Consider the following 25731-nt stretch of genomic DNA (forward strand, 5'->3'; position numbering starts at 1 on the left):
GAAGGAAAACATCGTGAGGAATCGTGCCGTACACTAAAAAAGTCGACAGGCGTGAGTCACAGGAGGCTGAGGCTTATAACATTAGCAAATGATAATGAAACAGATACAGAAATCTGAGGCCAAGACCTAAAAAGGTTGTAGCGCCACTGATTTATTGATTTATATTCCTCATATTGACAAATCAGTGTTTTAATATGTCGATAGTATATTTAAAATTAGAATGTCCACATTAAGTCGTCACATGCGTTTGTAACGGAAGTGCAAGTCGTTATTTCGTTCAACGATGACATATGTGAGGCTGCATGTGCGGAAGGAATTCGCTATAGACGTTAATTTTTTAAATAGACCCCACAATTTGCGGTGTTCAAGTGGTTGATGTTGGGTGGTCAAGGTTCATTTGTTGCTTAGAAATGAAAATGCCATCTAGGAATTCTCTATGCGCGTAATAAATATAAGGTACACAGATTACATTTGAAATTGACGTTTTGTCGTACTGGCCACTTTGAGCTCTTTGGTTAGGAATTCCAATTTCAATTTTTTCGTGCATTTGTTTTTCGAAAAACATGATTCATTTTCAGAATGGTTTCTTTAGTAAAGGGAGCAATGAACTACATATATGATGGCTAAAGAGCACAGATAGCAATGGTACATACTTTGATTAATTAAATATATTCTATTCAAAAATATCTACTTAGTTTTTTGTTTTATTTTGGCTTTGTATAAGTACATCTGTAATTTAGCGTTGCGTAGAGATATTAGGTCTCTCTGCATCTTCTACCGCATTTACCATGAAGAGTCTTCACTGGAGTTGTTCGGATTACTACCAGCAGCCGAGTTTTATCATCGGACGTCCAAGCAGATTACGTAACTCCATTCGTCCGTCCGATAACTGAGCGATTTTTAAGTCACATTTGCAGCACACCACCACTATGTGGTTTGCACACAGCTGCCCACTGAAGTACCTACGAATCAATCCGTCTTTAAGAAAAGAGCCTACCAATTCTTAAAAGGCTTAAGCCCTTAGGTATTACAAATTGTACTCACAATATTAATTGTATCACTATAAAAAAATACCCGGTATAATTTTATCAATAACGAAATACAGAACGAGCCGCATTGCATTGAATGAGCATGTGTGTGTGAATGAGTGAGCAGTAAGCGTCCGTGTTGTGTAGCTTTATCTTAGATCGTCTCTCGTCTCTTCTCTAGCGACTCTTATACATTAAATCCCATACATTATATAAGTCGTGTCAGTGCTGTCTCAACTCTCAGTCAGAGGTAACTCCGACACAAATTATTACGTATCGAAACTTTTAAATTGTGACATAGTCAACATCATTGGATGTCTTTGTCAATCAAATGCTTGCGGATCCGGTGTACACAAGTTAAACAAAAAAAAATAGATTTAGAATTTTAAAATATAATATTTTACCAAATCTGGACATGATGAACTCAAATATGTTGCAGAGATATGTATATGTAATAAACAACATTAAGAGTTTGTTATTTACTTGAAAACAATCACTGTTATCCTATTTCATTTTCCAAAAAGCTCTTCGCATTAAAATTTAAATGACAAGCCACAACTGGCGCCTTTTCCACAGACTAACACACAAATTAAATGACAACAACAGGGAGGTAATGCTGCCAGCGTTAGAGGTAAACATGGACCAGGGACATGCCACAGATACCAAACTTATTTGTTATATTTTTTAAATTTATAATTATATTACTGTATATTTGATTGTTATGATTACTAATAAATCTTTACTATTGAGAATTTAATATTTTACCTAATATGTCACCTAAAGAAACTAATCTTAGAAATATAATTCTTAGTTTACAAATATATTCCTGATTTCGTATGGAGGAAGTATTCAATAACTAGTTTTATTATACATATATTTTGGTTATATTGGCTATGTTATTAATTAAGGTATAACCTTCCAAAGCATTACTTTATGACAGTTTTTTGTATTGTAAGTAAATTTCGATAAAAAGTCTACTTTAATCGGCTTCGGAATCACACCTTTGTAGAAAAAAATTAAAATATCGACCTTCACGCAGACTTTGTACAATTTAGACGTGAAATTACACTGATAAAATGAATCGAGTAGTCTATGATGGAAAATGGTGCTATACAACGTATATCTATTTAATAAAAAAAATATTTATTTCATTAATTTATTTAATTAACAGTTTATTGATATATCATTAGTTTTAAAAAATAAAGATAATATACAAATTTTAAATTGTCCTGAAATGTGAATCACATTGATAAAATGGGGCGACAAAAACTTCTTAACAAAAGTATACTTAATAATAAATTATACTTACTTATTTAATTAAAACTATTGATAATTGCTTTTTTTAAACATAATATTGACAAATTTACCAATTTAGATGTGAAGTTACACTGATAAAATACTTCTAAATAAAAACATACTTAATAATAATATATGTTTTTATTTAATTAACACTTTATTGCTAATTAAGGTGATACTAATAATATATATAAATAATTTGTACGGTAACAGATATTAACGCAGTACTTAGATTTGGTCCATAAATTCCTCACGCAATATTTCTGTAGATATAAATCGAAGCTTACCGTAACTTGTTTGTTGAAATTAAGAAAAACAACTTAAATATATTCGTAAATAAAAAAAACGCATAGAATGCAACATCTACAATATTACAGTATTTCGATTTGTTTTTTAATTTATCTGTACTTTATTGTGTTGTTGTGGTGTCTTATAGAACTATTTAACAGAATATTACAATTTTTATGTATTTTAATTATAATGGTTTTGTAAATAATATGTTATTAATATTATTTCATTCTTTTCTCTGTAATAAACTGTAAATAAATGTATTATATCGTATACAAAATACGTGTCTGTACGTTCATAGATCTGTAGCGGTACGCAATGGTATAGTATATCCCGTAGCGGTGCAGGTGTGTGAGCAAAAAACGAAAGGATTCTTTGCAGGTGCGGGATCAGGTGCCGGGATTTGGGTTAGGAGTTCAATTCCCATTGCGTACAGGTGAAAATGTGTTCATAATTACCTTAGATACATAACATTGCTTATAATCGTTTTGAATATTATGAATATGAAATTTCCGTTTTATTGCTAGTTTTCAGATACGTCCTGGTAGCTTCTCCGTCTACCAATCAAACTGTTTATGTTTGCTTTTCGTTTTATTAAAAAAAAGCGGAGCTTTAACCTTCTACAACTGGACCTCAAATAGGCCTTTTCTTTGTGCCACATGCCGTCTACTGTTTGGTTCTGTCTGATTTCCTCACAGCGTTTTCCTTCACCTTACGATGTTTGCCTTATTGGCTTTATTGTCTCTCATTGGCGGGCTCACTTCTAATTCACGGTGATTATTTAGACCAAGACAGCAGCAGTATTTTCCCAGTATCATCGTATATTCGAACTCTGGATGTGAACCAATGGACGTTATAATATGTGCGCATTCAACACTATTCTATTATCTCTGGTAGCTAGTGCGTCATAGCGTCAGGTATAGTCACGAAACAGATACAAATAGATCAGAATCTAGAAAGGTTTTAGCGCCGTTTTAACAAAACGTTCATTTAATTAGTATATTTAAATATTTATATCTTAATTTTGTAAAAGCAGGTGCGGGAGCGGAGCAAGCGGAAAATTATAAATGACTCAAATATAAGAGTCTTTACTCTAACTTCGATTTTGTTCCCTTTGGAGTAGAGACTCTTGGGCCGTGAAGTTAAAGTGCACAGCTAATTAAAGATTTAAACTGGCACCTGGTTGGTACTGGTGACTCCAGAGCTGGCGCTTTCCTCGCTTAAGGAATAAGTATAGCAATACAGCGAGGAATTGCAGCCAGCATTAAAGAGACGAACCACAGATACTTACAATTTTTTTTTAAATTTATTTTAATTTTCTTTTCATTAATTTTTAATTATCTTTATTATTACTATGTAGGTTAACATCGTAATTACTCTATATTTGATGGTTATATTTAGGTTTTAATAAACGATTCAAAATATTTTGTTCTGAAAATATTTTTAAATATACTTACTCAAAAGATTGCACGAATAAGGTACGAATAGACATAAGACATATACAACAGATTAAAAATAAATTTGGGATCGCCGGCGCATTAGCTGTCAATGTCAGGTGAGTGACGAGGTGACAGCCATTGTGTGGAACCTTTGTGGAACAATAGGTGTTTTTGTTCTGTTTTGATATCGTAGAAATCTGATTAGGCGCGGGACTTTCGATCGTGAATTCGGACTTGGTTTTCCATTTGCGCAACTAATACTTACGGGTAACGTTACGTATTTCATAATTTTTATTGATATTTTCCTTGCGTAAATGTTTTAGAAACTTTTTGTATGTATATGTATTGTGTATTCCGTCTTTGGCTATGTTTAATATAATTCTTTTGGAATACGAAATAAATAAACGTCGAAAATGGACGAAGCATCTAAGGCCAAAAGACGGGCAAAAAAGGCCGTCTACTTGTCTATAATAATAATAAACTTGCCTATAAAGACAATGTCAAATCTATCTTAATCCTGTAAAGTTATTAAAACATTGTAGGTTACGTCTAAAAGTCATATCATTGATTGCAAAAAATAGATACATTTCTGGTCAAGTCCGTAGATCATTAAAGCAATGCTGATCCAATATAGTTTGTTACCGGGAATCAAACCTAAAGACCTCGGTTAATAAAAGTAAGACAAGGTCAGATTAGGTAAGCGTAATTCATTTGTCACTCATCTCTCTCAATAAAGCATTAAAATATTGAAGTGATAATCTTAGAATACTCTTGGTTCCATTAAAATATTAATTGTCGTAATTTATATGATATTTTCCTTCAGGAGCACACTTAAAATGCACATCTGGGAGCAATGAAGGACTTGTGAATAGCAAAAAGTCTTTTAACCTCCTAGTGTCAGTATAAAAGCGACTCTAATGGATGGAAAAAAGGTTTATTTTAGTGTAAAGTTATAAATGAACCGAAGCCGCGAACACCTGTTTCAACGACAGCGTTTATTTTGGGCTATTCCAAAGTAATTTAGATCGTATTACGAATAGCTAAAGTCCAAAATAAATATAGGATTACGTTGCATTCCTGTTGTTAGGGATGTTCGCATAAATTATCGATGTCGCCTTTCAGAATTGGTGATATATTTGTCCCTTTCTAATCACTTGTTTTATTTTATGTGGTTGTAGATACAAGTGCTGCTACTGTCTGTTTGTTTCGAGATGTTTTGCATCTAGCGTATACTTTATGTTAATATGTTATTATTTTTATATAAACATATTTCAGACACGCTATACAAGTAATTTTTTTCACATAAACATAAAAATCATAACATTTCACGGTAAATTCAAATGTGGCGTTATTTCAGGTTAAATACAGAATAATTTATACCCTTTAATATCATTTAAACATTACAAATACACATTTTTCTAATGACTATTTTTTACATACACAAATCTATACAAAACAGGAAATGTAGTAGATAATTTTCTTATATAACACAATAAATAATGGTATCATTCGCCGTTCACTATTTCTGGGAAATAGGTATTGGCTTTCGGAAGCAAATGCAACTTGATCGACGCCAGGTCAGGGGGCTAGTTCATAATACACGAGGTGTCGGCGGCCAGCCGGCGCCACGGCGGCAAGAGCGGCGCCTTCTGTCCTGCAAGTTTTGCCTTCAATGCCAAATCACTTTCAACCTTCCTGCTGTATATTTAAAAGCTACAATTTGTTATGTCCGATTCAAATCAGCTGTAACGAATACGAAGATCTTTGAATGAACCTTAGCGAACTAGACATACGGTTGAAATTTTCATCTCTCTTAATAACATTGAATTCATTCCTTTTTCCAATTCCAACCGCTAAGAAAAGAAAGCGTTTTTTAGAAAGAGTACATAATATTTTTAGCAATATTTCAAATTAATCGCCGCATAATGAGCGATGTGTTGTGTAATTTGCTTTACTATGGAGGATATTCGTAAGCATAAAATCCATCCATCCAAATCCACGAGCCTTCAACGAAACTAACTAAATGTGTTTTACACGCTTAGATAATTTTTCAATGCTGAAAAATTGTGGTTTTTTGTTATTTAAATCATAACTATGGTCTTTTATGAATTAAAAATAAAGTATTTCATATTTCTATGAGGGACTGATCAAATAGCTAAAGGAATTGGATGCTAAACAAAACGCGACAATATTCACGCTGTGCCCCGCGGTCATGGCTAGGTGTCAAAAGCCTTACCTGACCATTTAACGCCCACACGGAACAAGTTTATACTGGGTCGAATATTTACTATCTCAGGCACATTTTGTTTATTCAGGAGTTATCCTTTCACACCTCTCGCAGTGTTGAGACCGCTACTCAAATTATTGTGCAAATAGCACAAAATTTTCGTAACCCACACGTTCCATTTAATTTGCCGAGGGTTACGTGTGGGGGTCTTCGATATTATTTTATATTCAGTATACTGCGATATTTTATATTCACCCGAACGGTAAAGGAAGACATCGTGAGGAATCGTGCCTTAAACCCAAAAAGTCGATGGCGTGTCAGGCACAGGCTCATCATCTACTTACCTATTAGATTGATCATAAAACAGATTCAGAAATCTGAAAAGTTTGTAGAGCCACTGATTTATTTTGTTTTTATACTTCGATATGTATATTGTTACGCTTATGAGTCGAATTTATGTTGTTACCCTGTTTGAGCCCATAAAAATTCACGACAAAACCTGTATAAAAGGCTGGAGGCGAAACTTGCTTTTTTTGCATGCCGTTCCTTGAATCTGAGGAAATGTCCGAGCAAAAAGCCGTCGGAACAGGATTTCGTATCGACGTTGCCAAATCTGGACGCGTTAAGAGATGATAAAGGGGACACCGCCTCCATGCCAGACCACAAATCTGGCGTTGAAGAAATCACAGTGAAACCAAACAAAAACACATGTTTTGCCATAAACGAAGAACAACACTGCCTACCATTTAGGTGAAATTGTTGTGCTTATGGGATTAATTTATATCTTCACTTATCAATTCTGACGTAATTTGTATAGTCATTATGATCAAGCGTCTGCAGAGTTTTAAGATAGTTCAAACTTAACTTTTTGCTTATCGTTATCTAATACTGTCAAAATTTATGTTTTGAGATGTGAAAAATATACTATGCAATTATTAATACTATTGTTTTATCAACATTATTGTTTCACTAAATATAAAACTTCTGAAAAACTGACAAAAAGTCGCAAACATCAAAGTTTAATAGCTAATACGAAGCAAATGCATTGCTCGTTACACAGTGCGAATAAACGATCGTAAACTATCGTAATGCGTACCGTGAGTCACGGATGCGCAAGTGCACATGTGGACTTGGAAATAGCAAGTTGTAACAAATGTTCAGATCCGAGGCGGTGTTCACGACAAGTCGCCGCCCCGCACCGAGAATGCGTCCGTCTGGCGCTAGTGCTGCGATATATCGATACTTATTCACTGACATAATAGTAACTGAACAAAATACTATGATTGCTCTTCGTTCAGTTTAACTGGAATTAAATGCACTTAGATGATTAAGGATTTATACAATAACGAATAGTTAATGTTTTTAAGTATTATAATATTATTGTAGCGAATGTCGACGCTTCGGTGGACGAAGAAGTCGTGAACAATTTGTGTTCTGCCGTCACTTACTCTATTTTTGAGAAATAAATAAGTAAAAAATAGGAATTACTATAATCACACAATAAGCGATGCATAATGTTATATTTTTGCATTTAAATGATAAAAATTTGCATATCGGCTCTCTATATTTTTCGATGTTAGGTAATATTTTTGTAGTAATGTCCCATAATAATAATGCTGATGTCAAACTTAGTTTGGAAAATAAAAGTTATTCCAATTTTACAGTTTCCCGAACTTTTTCTAAAATTATTATTGCCCCCCCCCCCCCCCCATTTAATAGCTTTTTAATATTAAAATTGAGTCCATTTTCAAATTGCCCTAACGATACCGAAACACTGGTTTACGTCACGAGCCGTCACGAGTCACGGCCTGGTCATTTTGGTAATGTCAAGTGCTGTCATCTATACGTAAAAGCGTGAGCGTTCGCGTTCGTTTAACGTTCGATAAACCGATCGCATATCATATCGAGCGCATCTCTAAAGGGCGACCGGCCTGGCGCCGTGCTTTTTTACCCCGCCTCGAGTCGAGCCAACTTACTTCAGTTGACTTCTGACCGTTGTACGTGTAGGGTGTGTTTCTCCTTATCAAAAACTGAAAGACGTAAAGTTACGATTATGAAGTGTTAATGTGTGTGAATATGCAAAATTAAGTGTTTATTAAGGATTATATTTTTTGGATTGAATTTTTTTGAAGATTATTATAATGTCTAGTATAACAACTGCGGATGCTGTGAGGGCTGATGTTAAAGGTAATTTAAAAAATTATTATGACTATTGAAACTAATAATTAAATATGTAATTATTCATTTAGTAGTTTACTTACTTCGAAAGCTTTTAACTTATAGTCTTAATATAATAACAGCATTTCTCTGAGACAATATATTGTTTGGATTTTTTAAAATTACGCAATTATGACATTTTTAATTGTCAAAATACAATGCATAATTGCGATGCGATTAATTCGCATCTAACGCATACTGTACAGCTTATAGCCTTGATTAATGGTCCATTCAACACTTATTAAATTAAATTCGATCCTGTTATCTCAATTTCCGCGTATAGAACAAACTCTTCTGGCATATGATAAGGTTATAATTTTTTAAATTAATCGATAACTTTATACGTCATGCGTCAAAAATGTATTCACTTTTGACAGGAACGTCATCCTAGGTTCTAACGAAAATCGTGAAGAAATTCAGTATAATTACAATTTATTCATTTATTTAAAAATGCCTGCTAGGCCAATGACAATATCATGACAATTTACCTTTGGTCATTACAGTTTAAAAAAAAATTGTTTGTCGCAATATTACTTTGTAACTAATAGAACTTTAACAGTACCAAGAATGACAATCACGTGGGTATAATGTTCACTTACAAGCGCCGGAAGCCAGCGGCTGTCCAAACTATAAATCCGAATTCCAAATATGGCCTCTCATAAATAAACATTTAAGTCTTTAAACGGTGTTGTGTAATTTCTACGGCAAATTGGACACCTACGTGACTAACGCTTACCAATGATGAGTTTTATATCGACGGGTTCAAGTTTAATGTTCATGTCAATGTAACATAATAGCTATTATTTAGTATTGCAGAATAAACAATTAACAAAAGCAAGAAAATTTATAAAATGCTCAGGCCTATCTGTCATTCTTTAATAACCACAGAACGTATTTTTATACGGTTTTAATAAAAAGTTTATACAAAGAAGGTTTATCTATAATTCAATATCTATTATCTAAACGTATATATTGAAGATAATGATTAAATCATTTTTGGGAAACATATACTTTTTATAGTAAATGTTGTAGACAAGTTCGTTAGTTAGAAAATCAATCAAAACTAATTTATTTATCAGTTAAACAGAAGGGGTTTGAAAAACGCCTCCTACACATGTTACGAGGGTGAAAACAAGAACCGTACAAGTGTTCTGCAAATATAACAAAAATAGCTCTTCAGACCTACTAATAAGGATCACTTAGTAGATTAAATTTTTTGTTTGTTCACATGTCGCATAGCGGGGGTCGAATGAGATCTAAATGAAACGAATTTGTTTGTTTTTTTTTTATTTCTAGGTTGCCAGTTTTTATTGCATAGTTACTATAGTCTGTGAATGTTAGTCGTAGATTTGCCAGGGACATTTTAAGGTTCAAAAATCTAGTTACGTTTAAGCGAAAAGCATGCACTTTAATTGCTTTCATATGAATATTCTCTAATAGAAGGTTACATGTTTTTTTTTATTTATACTGTAAATAATAACACAGAAGAACACCAGAGATTAAATTCTGTTCGAAGGTTTTAAACGTCATATTATGATGATAAAAAAATATTGTCATATGAATTAATTTGATTAATCAGCGACATATATATATAGACAAATAAAAAGTCTCTCAATTTAGGATCTAAAAATATTTCAAGATCAATTCTATGGTACCACACTTATATATTCACAAACTTCATCCGCCTAATATTACTTAAGACATAGATAATAAACGAGTGTTAGGATAATTTTTGTTAGTTGTCGCCACATGTCATGACGTCAGCCCAATTGGTTACCAGATGTGAACTTGCAGATGGACATAATAGCTGTAATAACGCTTGTTTGACATCTGTATCTGTGTAAAAAGTAAAGGGTGACTTCTGTGCAATAACGTAGGAATTAGATTCAGCATGTCTAAAACAAGGTAACTCTATGGGTATAGAATCGAAAGGCGCGTATTACGACTTTCATGAGTCAAAAACGTTATTTTCTTTTTTTAGAAAACTATTATTATTTTCTGTTTATTTGTATTTTTCCACAGATTTATGATTTCGTTAATATTAGTGTCGATTTTGAGATCTGCACTACATACAAAAAAATAGAATGGAGTTTAATGATAGCATGTACATTTGTTTGACATACACTTTAGTCTTATGAAACTGTTGTTTTAAGAATGGGATATTTGTCAAAATATGATCTATTCTGTGCATATCGACACCAAGTTACAGTACGTAAGGTTGTTGAAATCTTTTGTTTATTAGTTCTTTTAATAAATACTTTCATTATAATATAGATAATAAACATAAATAGGTATGACTACCATATGTGAAAAATGTATTGGAATTTAATTAAAATATGGACTCTGAATATAATCTAAACTAATTCCTATGAAAATTGCAAAGCTTCTATAACTTTATATGATAATATCGTTTTACAGCTTGAACAAAATCTTCTTGTTTTGGGGTTTCCCAATGTCGTAATGCTCGAAGCATTAATAGAAAAAAGCGACCTCATGATCTCGTAATTCCACTTAAATGAATAATTTAATGGAATTAATATATTTAATGTATAGGTTATTTAAAAAGGGTCTTTATTATGAATTAATATTAAAAAATGTCTATGATGTGATATTTTTGGCAAATAAATTCCTTGGTAACCATTAAAAGTATTAAGTAAAGTAAGATAAAAATCGTTTTTCATTCATATCTAATAATGAAAAATTTAATGAATAAATCAGTGTCGCTCCACCCTTTTTAGGTCAGGGCCTCAGATTTCTGTATCTGTTTCATGATCATTTGTCAATGTAATAGACATTTAGCTTATGATCAGCCTCAGTGACTGACACACGCCGTCGTCTTTTTGGGTCTAATTCCGGTTACCTCACGATGTTTGCCTTCACCGTTTGATCGAATGTTAAATGCGCACCTAGAAAGAAAAATCATTGGTGCACAGATAATATCCCGTTTTTGGAAATCAGCGTGTCCTGTGACATATAGAATCTTCCACTTGCTTCTATTCCAACATTGCTAAAAAAAGTTGGATAGCCCTACCCAAAACTATATAAAGCTACAAGAAGCCATTAATGTTAAATATAAATCGCGCTTTTTGTTGTTGAAATGGTAAAAAAACCGGATATTAGCGATCAAGTCATATCAGTGCAGTTTCTTGTTTCACAAATATTGTTCACGTGGTAAGAGCAACGTGATCTTGTTTCAAAATATTGCCAATCGTAAAAATCTGAAGTGAACTATTTTTTATTACAACACAAACACGTGGCGGGAAAAAAATATTTTCGAATAACATTTTATATGAAAATGTTTCTATAATTTTTTTTAAGTTCTCGATTTGTCAATTATTTATTGTTACTTGTCAAAGTCATTAGATCTACAGGTTAAGGCTGATACAATTTTGTTGTAGCCACCGATGCGTGGGATCGCGGATTACAAGTGACAATTTTCTAAATTCCCGTTCTCTGACCATAAATGTAAACACTTAGGAAACAAGAGCTTGCAGACTTACGGCTTCAATGATTTTAGTTGTCTGTTTTCGAAATTCCCGCTCTTTGACCATAGACTATATATTGACAAGATGTTTCGACATTCTCCGATAAGTAATATTAAAAACATCTGTTACGATACAGTACAAGGCTTTTATTGTTGCTGTAATTATTTGCAGTCTGCAAACGCATGCGGCAGACAGATGTGTTTCTAGACTTTGGCAGATGTTCATCAAATGCTATTTTTTATAACATTAAACGGTTACAGCAGTTTTGAACCTGAATCGGTGATTAGAATTTTTCAGTTTGCAAAAAAATCCAGTCTTTTTTTCCTATAGTGTTCAATGGTATGCAATACAACCTGTAGTTGTGAAATTTACAAACATTTAGCTTGTAATCGCCGTTAAAATAGGTAAAATTAAAATCTCTAATAACACAGACTATAAAACGGTTTTTTTTTCTATTTAGTAAATTATTTATTAAAATCAACTTTTAGAATACGAGGGGAACAACTAAATGACACCTGTCTATTTTGAAAATATAAATCTGACAATTCATCCATTTTTATCTTGCACTTCAAGTCCAGTGGTAACTAATATATTGGGTATTGCATTATTAGCAAACAATTAACTAAAAGTTGTTCCGCAAAAAGATTAGATAGGTAGGCAAATGTGACTTGTAGGTCAGATCTGTGATAGCTTTAACAATTACGTGTAATCATTAATTGACGTATTAAGATGACGTATCAATTATTGTCTATGCAAGTTTTGGCGCGAAACTCACAGAACTTTTTTCTTTGTCATTTTAAAAGTTTGTATAGTTAAAGACAAGCAATAACTAAAGTTGAGTGCTTATTTTGGAATTGGACATTCCATTGTGTTTTTATTATTAAATCAAACATCGAGCGCTTCTGTTATAGGCATTTATGGACGGCTGTTTGACCTTAGTTATCTGACGATTTATAAATGTTAAGTAAAACAAATACAGAAATTTATTAATGTCCACATACATAATGATATTATTTATCACAAGTGATATCACAAAACAAGGAAATAATTAAAGTTTACTTAGAGTACAAATCTAATCAAATCAAAATCAAAAGACCACCCGTCTTACTGCTAAGAAACTTTTTAAATAATACGTTCCGGCGACAGACCTTTCATTAAATGATATTGTCTTAATATTATTGAAGACTTAGATTTTGCATACCCATTATTATTAAAAGGGATGACGGGAAGCCCGAAATTCGTCGAACAAAACAAAGGGAGGAAGCGAGCGGGTGGACAAAAAAGATCGTCCTTCCCCTGATACGCGGATACAGAAAAAGATCGTTTAAAAAACTGAAAGCCTAGAAGTGCTAACGTACATTACATTAATATTATTCGCAGCTATTGAATAGTACGTAGTCGTTACATTTTTGATTGTTCGAAGTCTAAAAGGGTCAACCGGCTCCTTAAGAAAACATTGTCAAATCTTTTCCCCGCCAACTTGATACAGATTATCAATTCTTTTAAACCTACATTAAAACTGATTTTTATTTAATTTCGTAATTATGCGTTGGCGTATAACGAACTTGTAAATCGTTTTAATTTCTTTAGTTTTCCGGTTGATTTACTTTTAATTTAGATATTAAAAATGTTTTATACTTTATAGTTTCCCCTGACGCGTTTAATATTAGTAACGCTATACATGACCGTGAATTATTTTTATAAATCTTATCTTTCTTTAATTTAATAAATTGTTTCTATAATATATAAGAGTCTAGATTTGTTACATTCCAATAACTGCGATTTTATTGGACAATAGCAATATCTCTGATTGGTCTATAATTTTTGGCACACCTATGAAAATGGCATCTTTACATCGATAAAATTGTCAGGATCACAATTTATTGCCATAACGAATGTATATTTAGCGGATTTTTCATTTTTAAAATATTTGACATTTAATACTACATACATATACACAACTCAGTGTTGCGTGTATTAATATTTAACAGAGATAAGCATTTATCTCGTTTTCTAAAGATTACAATTTACACCTAGATTTCAATTAAGGATTGTCATCATTACTTGCAAATTTTTCTATCTTTGATAATAGAATATAAATTTCTTTATTTGATAAAACACTCAGGGAGTTCAAGTTTTAAATTTACATAAACATTATTTTTGGTTACTTTATGAATTAATAACACTAATAGTATTTAACTGCTTGTTAGGAAGTCGCGTTGTAGGAATTCTCGTAAACCATTTGAACAATTAAAAAAACTAGGAACACGAATTTAATAAAGCTATTTAGTTTCATTTTATAGCACAATTGAATAAGGTGCAAAGGTACGCAAAACTAATTATGAACTTGACAAATCATTATAAATTCCACACAGAAATATAACCTTAGAAATTTCTTTATAGGGTTCCCCCTCCATACCGCGTTATATGAGTAACGAAGATCGCGTTATAGGGTTTACGTACTTGTTTATTTAATATGATCAATGAGTCGAATAATAGCGTACTTTGTTAGGTTATCCTATTATAGGAAACAATTTTAAAATATATGCATATACATACGTCAAATTGATTAAACATGAAATAAAGCATAAAAATATTATTTAAATGTAACGATGAGTAAATATCATTGTTTTCTTAAATGCAAATATTTATTGTTATAGTCTGCCACATTCCATTCGGGCGGCCATTTGCATTAATTTGCTGTCGGATCAAAGAGTTCATAAATATGTTTGAGATAAACTGGCGCCTAATTTGAATAGTTTTGAGTATCCGGGATATTTGATACGTTAACATTTTAATCACTTTATTAAAACCGTTATAATAAGTATGGATTTATTAATCGTTATCAGTATGGAGAAAAAATCGCAAAATTTTATATTACTTATTTGTAATCTGTTTTTCTTTCTCCTCTTGCTTATGATTATCTGTGGTTTTGTTAATATGTAGATGACTAATTACTGTTTTAAATATATTTCATTATTACTGGCTGATTATATTGTAACGATAAAATAATTAAATCAACATGTACCTATGTTGTGACTTTAAAGCCAATTTTATAGATATGATTGGAACAAACGAAGATAATGTTTTTTCTGCCAGATGGCAGATAAAATCGGATAAGCCATCTGGCTGCGATTTCAAGTTAGCGCATGCGAAATTAACTTTTTATGTAGTTGATTTATTATAGCTGCTAGGGCGCCAAGGTTAAATGTTGCCATTGTAATGGGTTTTCCCAAAAGATCCGGACTTTTGATAATTTTGTGATTGCTAATCATGTTGATAATTCTACGATTATTATACGATACTACTACGATATTAAAGGTCAAGAAACGAGTCAAGTCCTTTTCTCACATAGTGAACGTTACCAGCTCTGTTGGTAAAGTATAAAAAAGCCGGCATTAAAGGCCCGCAACGCACTTGCGTGCCTTCTCGCATTGTGACGGTCCATCGGCTAACATTTAACATCAGGTGAGCCTCCTGCCCGTTTGCTCCCTGTTATATATAAAATATAACAAAATACTAAACTTAAAACCCCAATACCTAATACCGAACGTGAACAAGTTGTGAATTAGTTTTTTTTTTATTATTTTTGTCATAACGTGTTAACTTGCATATTAAAACTTTTAGCTTTTAGTTTCTTTTATTTTAGAATAAGTGTTATATTGAATTTTAATTTTGTTAATTGGTTTATGCAGTATTTAGGATTTATTGTTTTTAGTTTTTTCCTTACTAGTGTTGCCTGGAAGGCCGCCCGTTACATCCCTAATATTTCGTGTCATTTGTTATTATTTTAATCTAACTAATTATTATTTTATATTTCTTGTTGTTGTTTCTTTGTATTATTTTATCTTATGAAAACACTTTATAAACGGATTGAAGCTATGTATTATTATTAAAAACTTATAATTATTTATATAATTTTTATTTTATCTTGTATTCTTTCTTTAGATTATACAAATTGTAATTGCTGTATTTTTATCTAATAAGTCTCCTGTTTTTGCTGGTAGATTTTTTTAAATATTGTAACATACAATTAACAAGCGTAATATATTAGTATATTTTCTCATAAAAGTAAAACACATAAAAACTTTATTATACATAAAAAAAATATGTTTTGTTAAAACGAAAGGATTCCCTGGATCATGGGTATCCCTTCTCCATTTGAGATTTTATTTCACATAACAATTTCTATTTAACACTTACATTTTATAATTCAACTATTGTTGTAAATTACTAAATATACTATATTACGTTCCGTATTAGCATAGGACAGGTTGAGTTGTTGTTTAAGTGAATGTTGTATTGTTCCTAATAAGAAATACATCGTAATATCTTTCTATTCATATATTTATTATGCATGAAAGTTTCCGAAATATATTAAAACCATAGATGATATGATGATGATAGATACAGAACGTAAGACGTCATTACATATATAGTACACGAAAATCAGTTTTTTCGTAATAGATTTTTCCTGCGATAGGCTCGAAAATTATTCATGCCATATTGTCAATTCAAAATGAGGATAGAGATTGTAACAAATGACTCCTGCCAATGTGTCACGGAGATGCAATTTTTCTCTTTCAACCAGGTGCTGAAATACATTAAACATTGTATTTTATATGAATTTAAACACAGCTTACATTTTTATCGTTTTTTTTTGTGGTGCGTCGTTCAGTATGTCCAGGTGAGGATTTGTAAGATTTGGAATAATAAGATTTAATTATTAAACATAAAATATTAATTGCACATGGCAAGCAGGTGTTTCGATGTTGAGTCTATCCACAGATTATATATAGCTGCGAAACAATAGGCTGTTTTGTCTCCAACAGACAAACAGTTGCTTTATAGTCTGTTGTTACAGTTGGCGCGCTTTTCAATGGGCCTTGATGACAGAATTTAGGTTATAGAATGTAAATAAGTTGACATATTTTATGTTACATCATTGTTACCATATATCTAACAATAAAATTTAATCAGCCAGAAGTTTAGGGGGTAGACGTTTCTGCATTAGTATTTTTTAGGCAGATTCAAGATTACTCAGGTGATTAGCATAAGAATCCAAAATGATTCATGTGTGGCCGGGAATTGAACCAGACTCGGTCATATGCCAAGCTAAAACTAAACGAACTCGAGGCGTAATTCTCTTAAAAGTAATAAGTAATAAAATTATTACTAATTACTATTAATTACAGTTACTAATAAGATCAAAACTGTCATAGTTATTTAAAATTAATAAAACGTGTTACACTATACTACATCGCAATTCTAAGAAAAATAACTAATTAAACTAATCAATGGCGACTTATATCCATGAGGAATAATAATAGAAATCCATTCCATATAAGAAATTGTTAGTAGCGTTAGTTAGCAATGGCGGCAGTGTGGCGCCAGCGTGTCGCCTTCATGCCGACTTGTACGTGAGTAATATGTTTATCCCAGGCTTCATCCTGAATAAAAAGGATTCGGGGATAAATAATGGATAGGTCCAGTTGTCAAACGTTCTTTCTGAAATCTTTTTAATTGAGTTATAAAACTTTAAACTATGAAAAAACATCTGTATGCATAAAAAAACCAAGTAAAATTCTTACCTACAATTCATGTATTTTACGTACGACAATTCTTAAATGTCAAAAGTAAATAATTTTAATCTAGCAAATGAAACTAAATCAATTAGAATATATATAAATAATAATACGGGGTTTTTATTATATTTATTCCCGCTCAAAATGTTGTGTCAAAATAATTAAAGAAGCAATAATGTAACCGCAAATACTTAGAAAACGTTAATTACAAAAGTCGATATTGTACCAGTGGCGCCAAAGGTGAAAGTAGCCATCACGACTTCTCATACATTAGCCACAGATTAAGTTAATTCGTGCGAAGACATTGCCCGCAATATATTTTGACAGCTCATCACTTCCTCATTTCGTTTCTAATTCCCACAATATTGCAAATCTACTTTTGATTGTTCGAATATTTTTTTTATATAATAACATATAGAAGGTAATTTAATTTCTAAAACATTACTAGTTAAACAGTTAATTCTTGAATTAAAACGAGATTTATCTGTTGTGATCTTTTATCTCGCCATTAGCTGTGGCCATAATACACCGCAGTTCTTTTTTCAAACGAGTTTAGTAAATTAGGCGCCAAAGATTCAGTCAGCTATCGCTCTCTGAGATCTTGAAAGCGTCGGATCTTTGCCCCCTTTAACACGTCAAAATAATGAGCGCGGCCCTTAAAACGAAATCGTGTTTTATTGTGGACCACGTGATATATTACCAAGTTTCAAAAGTATTCTCTTCAAGGTGTCGTTTATATCTGTGAAATTAAAGCCCTATAAAGTACCTGTATCGCAAGGAAATAACAGCTGTACTTAGAACTGTCTATTAAGTCTAATTATAGATTGATAATTATATGTCAAAGGTACGTAATTGACGGAAGGATTGGGTAGTAAAGCTTTACCTTCGATTTAAGGCAAATAATTTAAATCTTTAATGAGTTAGTTATTTTCAATTTAATATAACAAACGGAAAGCTCCCCTGATGTTAAGTGATAACATCTAGCACATTGCCGGAAGGCTCGCAATTGTGTTGCCGTTTTAAGAATTATTACGCTCTTTTCTTGACGGACCCTAAGTTGAATTGATTCGTATTCAGTGGACAGCTGGTTGTACATAATGGTGCGCGGTTATTGGTATAAAATTTTTGAGCTCTTCAGTCGTGGTCAGCAAGGAAACATCTGGAACGGGCAAACTGTTTCCACCGATTTCTGTCCAGTGCCTCTCTTTTACAGAGTATAGTTTTGAGGATGATCAGACTGTCACCCAGTCGGTCTGGTTGGCGACGTGATCTTATGCCTTCTGTGTTCACAATCAGTTCCTCCAAGTTCTTATCGCCTCTGCGTTTTGTATGGCCGGAATATGATTCGCTGATGGTACACAGGCGAGTCGCATCAGTCCGCGGTATTCTTAACATTCGCATCCAGGATCTCAATTCGAATTTCGATTCTTTGTAAAACCTCAAACCAATTAAAACCAAACGTAGGCGGGGCGGTCTTCTATAGGTTTGAATAAAAAAACACCTGTAGTGTGAGAAGATAGCTAACAAAACTATGTCTATCACTAAAATTCCTTGAGCGCGTCGTATTTGAATGATATAGAGGCGAAATTCCCGTAATTATGTGGCATGTGATGTATGTCGATTTGGACGGCTGGTTGGCGCCTCGGTTCTACGATTAGCTATAAAGCAATTCCGGTAGCTGTAATCATTATGGTCACGAGCCGCGGTTTTGCTTGTTCTGAAATTGGTTTCGAAAAAGTCCGCTTCAAAGAAAGTTTTGAGATTTCCGAACCAATACGTCTTAGGGTCCTTCAAGAGTGTACCAATTCATAACGACAATGCACTAGTGTGGCATTGAAATGTCCATGAGCCGTATCAATCAAGATTAACTTACCTGAAGTTATTAAATTAATTTTTGATTAAAATCTGATGATTGACTTGCGATTATAATAAGGTATTGCTAACACGTAGGATATATCTTATCACATACGTGATTTAAGTCAACAAAAGTAATTCATAAAAACAATCAAACCGTGATACCAGTTCGCTAGTTGTGATCGTTATCTGTGATCAAAAAATATTTTTTTGTAAATTTTCGTCAACAGTAAAACAACTAAAATAAAATGCTATACAAACTTTTTGTATATAAAAAAAAACTTTTTCTATTAAAAAAAACATGGTTTCTATGGAAACGGAATGCGGAGATAATAACCAGTTCTCGCGTTTCACATTAGGCCATTTTAGCAATAAGGTTTTACCTGTATTTTAATTAGTAAACAAAATTCCGAATAATATTATTACAATGGTAATTCAGTCTGTCTTCAAGTCTCTTATTCCTTAGATACCATATCTATATTGCCTTCGATTCTGCTCCTGCCACTTTTTTTATATGGAATTTCGCTGTTGGCCATAGGGTATGGGCTGTTTTGGCAAGCATAGCTCGGTCGCAATGAGCTTTTTCTACTAGCGCAAGGGCGTCTCCTGCAAGACCTCGGCCTGGGATGTCGCGGGATCATCAACCGCTCAGGGCAGGACGGAAGCTCGGTGTGGGAAGTACGACCACGCCTTTCCCGGTGAAGGCGGTTTTCTACCCGAGTCTGATTTTGCTTTGCCGCTTTTTCCTGGCGCCTTCTGAGATACTGCCTTAAGTACTTCTTGCTGCAACGTCCCCAGTGTTTAGTCGGCCCTACTCAACCAATGTTCAGAGTCGAATTCTGGCATAATATTGTTTACGAAACAAAGTTTTATCAAGGAAATTTTAATCATCTTTAAAATCAAATTAATACCGAAATTTATTAATTGATATTTTAGATTTGATTATAAAGATTTTAATATGATTTGATTAAATTATGTATTTACAATATTATCTACTTATCAATTAAGAACACAATAAAATGCTCCCACAGGCTATTGCGGTATTTGCATTAAATGCAGTAATTTAAAACCACCTCATGTGCAATGCGCGGGCGCAATGACGTCACAGAGGCGCCGGCGCTTGCGGTGACCAGTATTTGTGATTTATCTTCGACAATAAATATTGTAACTTAATTAAAAATTGTATTATTTTAATAAAAGTAGTATCAATATAATATCAAAGCTCTGTTAGAAAAACATTTAATATATTTCAACAATTAGCGTACCAATTTTTAAAAGGCCGGCAACGCACTCCTGAGCCCTCTGGCTTTGAGATTGTCCGTGGGCGGTATCACTTAGCATCAGATGAGCATCCTGCCCGTTTGCCGTTACATAAAAATTATTTTTTGTTTCGTAAACATTTACGAATTTTTACAAATTTAAAAGCAGATATTTGTTTGTAAAAAATAAATTTGATATAAAATTGTGGTTTTATTATAATAGCTTGTTGTTCCATTTTAAATATTATATGAATATATTAAATTATTTGGTTTTACCCACTGCTTTAATCAATTCAAATTAACAAATTTGATAAGCAAATATTTAATGTTAGTTTAATGTGTTGGTCAGATCACCAGCTGTGTAGATTCGCTTGTACGGTGAAGGAAAACATCGTGAGCATGCCATGCCTTAGACCCAAAAAGTCGATAAGGCACAGAATGAAGATCTATTAGAGATGATCACGTAACATACACAGATACCTAAAGCCGTAGCGCCATTGGTGTAGATTATAACGAACAAATAAATTTTAAAGCAACTTTTTGGAGTTTACTCCTTAAGAAACGATTTGAGTTATAAGGCCCGGTACGGAAATTTTATGAGGAGTAAAATCAAGTGTAACACGAAAAGTTGAGGCGTTACGTAGAAAGAGACAACATATATATCTGTAGGATTGAACGTGTAAAAGAATATTTCTATCTCAATCTCTCTCTAAAATTGGATTTGTATAAATTGAACACAATTATTATTGTTATTATTATTATTATTTATATTGTTTTGTAACATACTTTATGTAATACGCTTTATTGAAGTAATATAAATAATCCGAATAATTACAGATATATGTTTGTTTCTCTTATCATTTTAGCAGATGCGTTCATTTACCCTTTTTTTTCTATTCGATATATTTCATAATTATCCTTCGTAAGGAGTAAACTCCAATCGTGCGTCGTAGCTGCCACACACTCACACATTTTTTTTTATCTAAGTTTCATTTAAAGAGTTAAAGTAAGTCGTTGGTTTCGTTGCTCCAATAGTTATTTGTAGATACGTTGCTGGGCTATAAGCAGCGTGAAGTCTTTTTGTTTCGTCTGACAGATGAAATCGCTTGTGGACGCATTAGTTAACGAAGCATCTGATCGCCTATATTGCGACGTGCCAAAGACTTCAAACTCTTTACGTATTCTCATTTTTGATAAAAGATTGCCTGTCGATACATTGGTAAAATAACCACAATATACAAATTGTAATGTGATGTGATGTGTGTAAGCACTTATAGGCAAACATGACATACACGAATAGATAATACAAATATGAAATAAAACAATTATAATGCAAAAAACAAGTACGTAAATTAATCATGAATTTTCTTTTGTTACAGAACGTATAATAGAAAGAGACGCTGGCTTCGTATCTGGCGGTGAAGATGACGACTCATGCTCTGGGCCAGCACATTCCGACGATTCTGGAGTTAGACTGGTCGAGAACGATAGAAAACACAGCAGATCCCCTTCGAGACAACCTCCGAAGAAAAGAATACGTCTTGGCTCGCGAGAAGACCTGGCCAGCTTTGAAAGCGACGCGCCATCGTCCCCTTTTCGACCCTGGTCATTCGTAGAGGAACCACAACGCGAACCACTCTCCTTAGTCAAGAAAACCAGTGAAACTAGTCTACTCAGACAAAGAAGACGACCGCTCGAGCCTCCACCTCCACCAATGCCAATCATTGAACCAGTTGGACCTCCGCGAGTCCCCCCTCATCCAGGTGTAGAAGAATATTCTGACAAAAAACCTAGGGAGCAAAGAAATTACAAGAACATGACGAGAGAGAGACGGATAGAAGCAAACGCTAGAGAAAGAACAAGAGTTCACACGATCAGTGCTGCCTTTGACACCCTTCGAAAAGCAATCCCTGCATATAGTCATAACCAGAAACTGTCTAAGCTATCAGTATTAAGGATAGCATGTGCGTATATTTCTGCATTATCATCAGCTATAGAACCAGACGATGACCTTTCTGATGCAGTAGAAAAAGTCACCCAGACAATACATACAGAAGGAAAGTTAAGAAAAAAGAAAGATGACCCTTGAATGGTTTAGGCTGGCCTTGGTTAAAAGAGAAGAATCAGAGAAGTTTACTTTGAAACTGAAGATGGTTTAAATACGTCCGTTCTAGTACAAAGACGACAATAATAGTGTTACTTAGGAGCTTTACGTTGAATCTCTCGTGGCTGGTGCCTTTTTAAAGTTCCTAATTCAGCAGGGCGCTAGTTGCCATAAGTAATAAGTTTAATCTGTAACGGGGAACCTGCAACTAAATTATAGTTATTAAAAAAGAAAATTGTTGATGACAATGACATAATTCGCTCATTAAAGACATTTTAAAGGGACTCTTAGACAAATATAATTCTTGAGTGCATTGTCAATGTTTTGTCAGTTAAGCAATACTTATTACCTCAATGAAATGTCATTTGGCGTAGCCATTACCATTCCCATCCCAGTATTAAAATGTCGAAAATGTATATTAATTTGGGCTTTAATTCTATATATTTATTAAAAATCGAGTCAATAATTTTAAGACAGAATTGTATATTTTATATAATTAGTGTAAGGTGTATTATGTGTACAGCCCTATGTTTAAGGCACAAAAGATTGAATTAAAACATTGGACACTTATAATTTCGTTTTTAGATTGATGTACATGCATTTAGATAACTGCATATAGACATCTATAGTCTGTACACCTCGTATAGTCTTTGACGAGAGCGTTGATTTAAAAAAAAGACATTTTATTAACAGTTGCTTTTTTATTACGTTTAATTTTGTAAATTGTCACACGTAGAATTTACTTGACAAAATAAGAAATACATGAAACGGAACGCTGTGGTCAAAAGACTATACCTTGGGACGAATATTTCTAATGAAAAAAAAATTATATTTTGAAAATCCATAGATAAAGTCAATTCAGATGTCAACAAATCACGGATTTAAGTAAAGCTGTTATTAATAGAAGTGCCTATACATACACCGCTGTGCCGAAAATTATATGCCTTAAACAGATGTTGTGATAATGTAAATATTAGGTTTAATTTAATTAAAATGTTAAAGGAAAGACATTATATACCATTGTGATTTGTCAGCGAGATCCATCTCAATATTATAAATTTCTCAACCGAAAGTTCCATCAGTAATAGAACTATGGGCGTCTATACTCATTGATTTATCAAGCTTACCACGTACCTTAAATACCGATTTCAATTATTGACTCGACAATAAGCTGGCCCTTATAACATCATCTAACAACATGGCTAATGTGGCTTTTCAGAACTCTCGTAAAATTTCGGTGTACGAGTTAAATGTCGTTGTCTCAATTGCAGTGCTGTGGTAAGCTTGCTGCTGGTAGGCATTATTGCATGATTATTAGAAGCTACTTATTTTAATATATACAAAGTTATAAAACCTATCCTATTTGCTGCAAATCATAATATGTGTAAAAGGTAAAAGAATAAAACGTTGATCGTGTACTATTTGGTTTTATTTTCGCGCCTTTTACGTTGTCATATGATTATCAAATTTGATATGTCATAAAATACAATAGGCATAAAGTTTAAACTATTGCCATAATTAAAAAAAAATACAATAGACGATGTAGATTAAAAGTAAAAAGATTTTATTTCATAGAACTAAAAATCCCTTTTTAACGTATATAAAAGAAAACACAAAATGAATGCTTTATAAAGTTGAATCGGGGTTTCTAGTTGCGTTTGCCTCCATGGCTTAAACGATTGATTATTCAAAACAACCACATTCAGCCATATAATGGGCATGCAACTGTCATCTCAATTATCATTATGTCATAATAATAACAAAAATCAGTTATTTATAATGGTTGTCAAAACTTATAGTCTAAATCCTGTCCCAATAAAGGCACCTTGCTTTTAAAAATTTAATCACCTTCCTCTTGAAAACACATGCATCTAAGACATTCTTAATAACTGTTAAAGCGCAGGCTGATATCATAATTATCCTTAAAAGAATAATGGAACAGTAACTAGCGGCCAAGACTCATAGAACGTCACAACAACAGGCAAATGGCAGACGGCTCACCTGATGTACACTTGTTCGCCAGTGCCTATGTCGCATTATTTACTTTGGTGGGCAGCAGGTTATATTAATATTAATTACTAATAAACACAGAAAATCCCCACGCTCAAAGGATACCTTAAGATGCCAATGATTGAATTATGTGGGACGCCACGGACAATACTTATGTAACAGGATTTAATCCTAATCAGGATTTTTCCCATCATGAGCTAAAGCAACTTTTTATTCCAATTCATCATATAAAAGGCATTGGGTTTTAACCGGCTGGGACAGTTAGAATATTCTTAAACTTTTTTATATGATTATAACATTTTTAGTATCTTTGATTAGACATGTTGGTAAATTGATTCTGATAGATATCGCTACTCTAGCTTGTATCTATACAAAGTGTCAATCAAACGTATTAAAAAAAAAGATGTCAGTGGCGCTACAACCTTTATAGGTATGGGTCTGTTTCATGAATATTTGTCTAATAAGCATGTAGGTAACACACGCCGTCGACTTTTTGGCCGCTTTCCTTACGATGTTTTCCTTTCGAGCGAATATTAATCAAACGAATATCAAATTTAAGTAGTTTCAAATTATTTTTTTAAACGCTATTAATATGTATATTTTTTAATATTTGACGGTGCACAAGATAAGGTTTTATCTGTATGCAGGCACTGAATACAACCACAGATTACATAGATGAAATATCACCCTCTATTATTTAAAAAAAAATTGCTGTTCTCTGTGCTCATATCTGTTTGTGTTTTAACTTTCTTTTCTTTTTCCAAGTTGTTTCGTTTACGTGGTGATGCGGTGACAAAATGTCGGCGCTTGTGACTACAATCGGTTTACATCAAGGTCGACAGTAGACACACGACTTGATACTTCATGATATTTACATCTCGCTTTCTCGTTATCCTTAGTGCTTTTGTAAAAACGGTGTAATAAAATTAAGTTATAATA

The 25731-nt window shown here is 32.9% G+C and overlaps 1 protein-coding gene across 1 annotated transcript; it reads left to right on the forward strand.

The window, feature by feature from the left end:
- The first annotated feature begins 8278 nt into the window (after window positions 1-8278).
- Window positions 8279-24174, forward strand: LOC123713747 (protein atonal homolog 8-like). The gene is made up of 2 exons (XM_045667572.1): window positions 8279-8465; window positions 22058-24174. The coding sequence occupies exons 1-2, from the start codon at window positions 8420-8422 to the stop codon at window positions 22765-22767; spliced, it is 756 nt and encodes a 251-aa protein (XP_045523528.1). The 5' UTR covers window positions 8279-8419; the 3' UTR covers window positions 22768-24174.
- Window positions 24175-25731: the final 1557 nt, after the last annotated feature.

This window comes from Pieris brassicae, chromosome 8, assembly GCF_905147105.1.
Source record: "Pieris brassicae chromosome 8, ilPieBrab1.1, whole genome shotgun sequence".
Taxonomy (NCBI): domain Eukaryota; kingdom Metazoa; phylum Arthropoda; class Insecta; order Lepidoptera; family Pieridae; genus Pieris; species Pieris brassicae.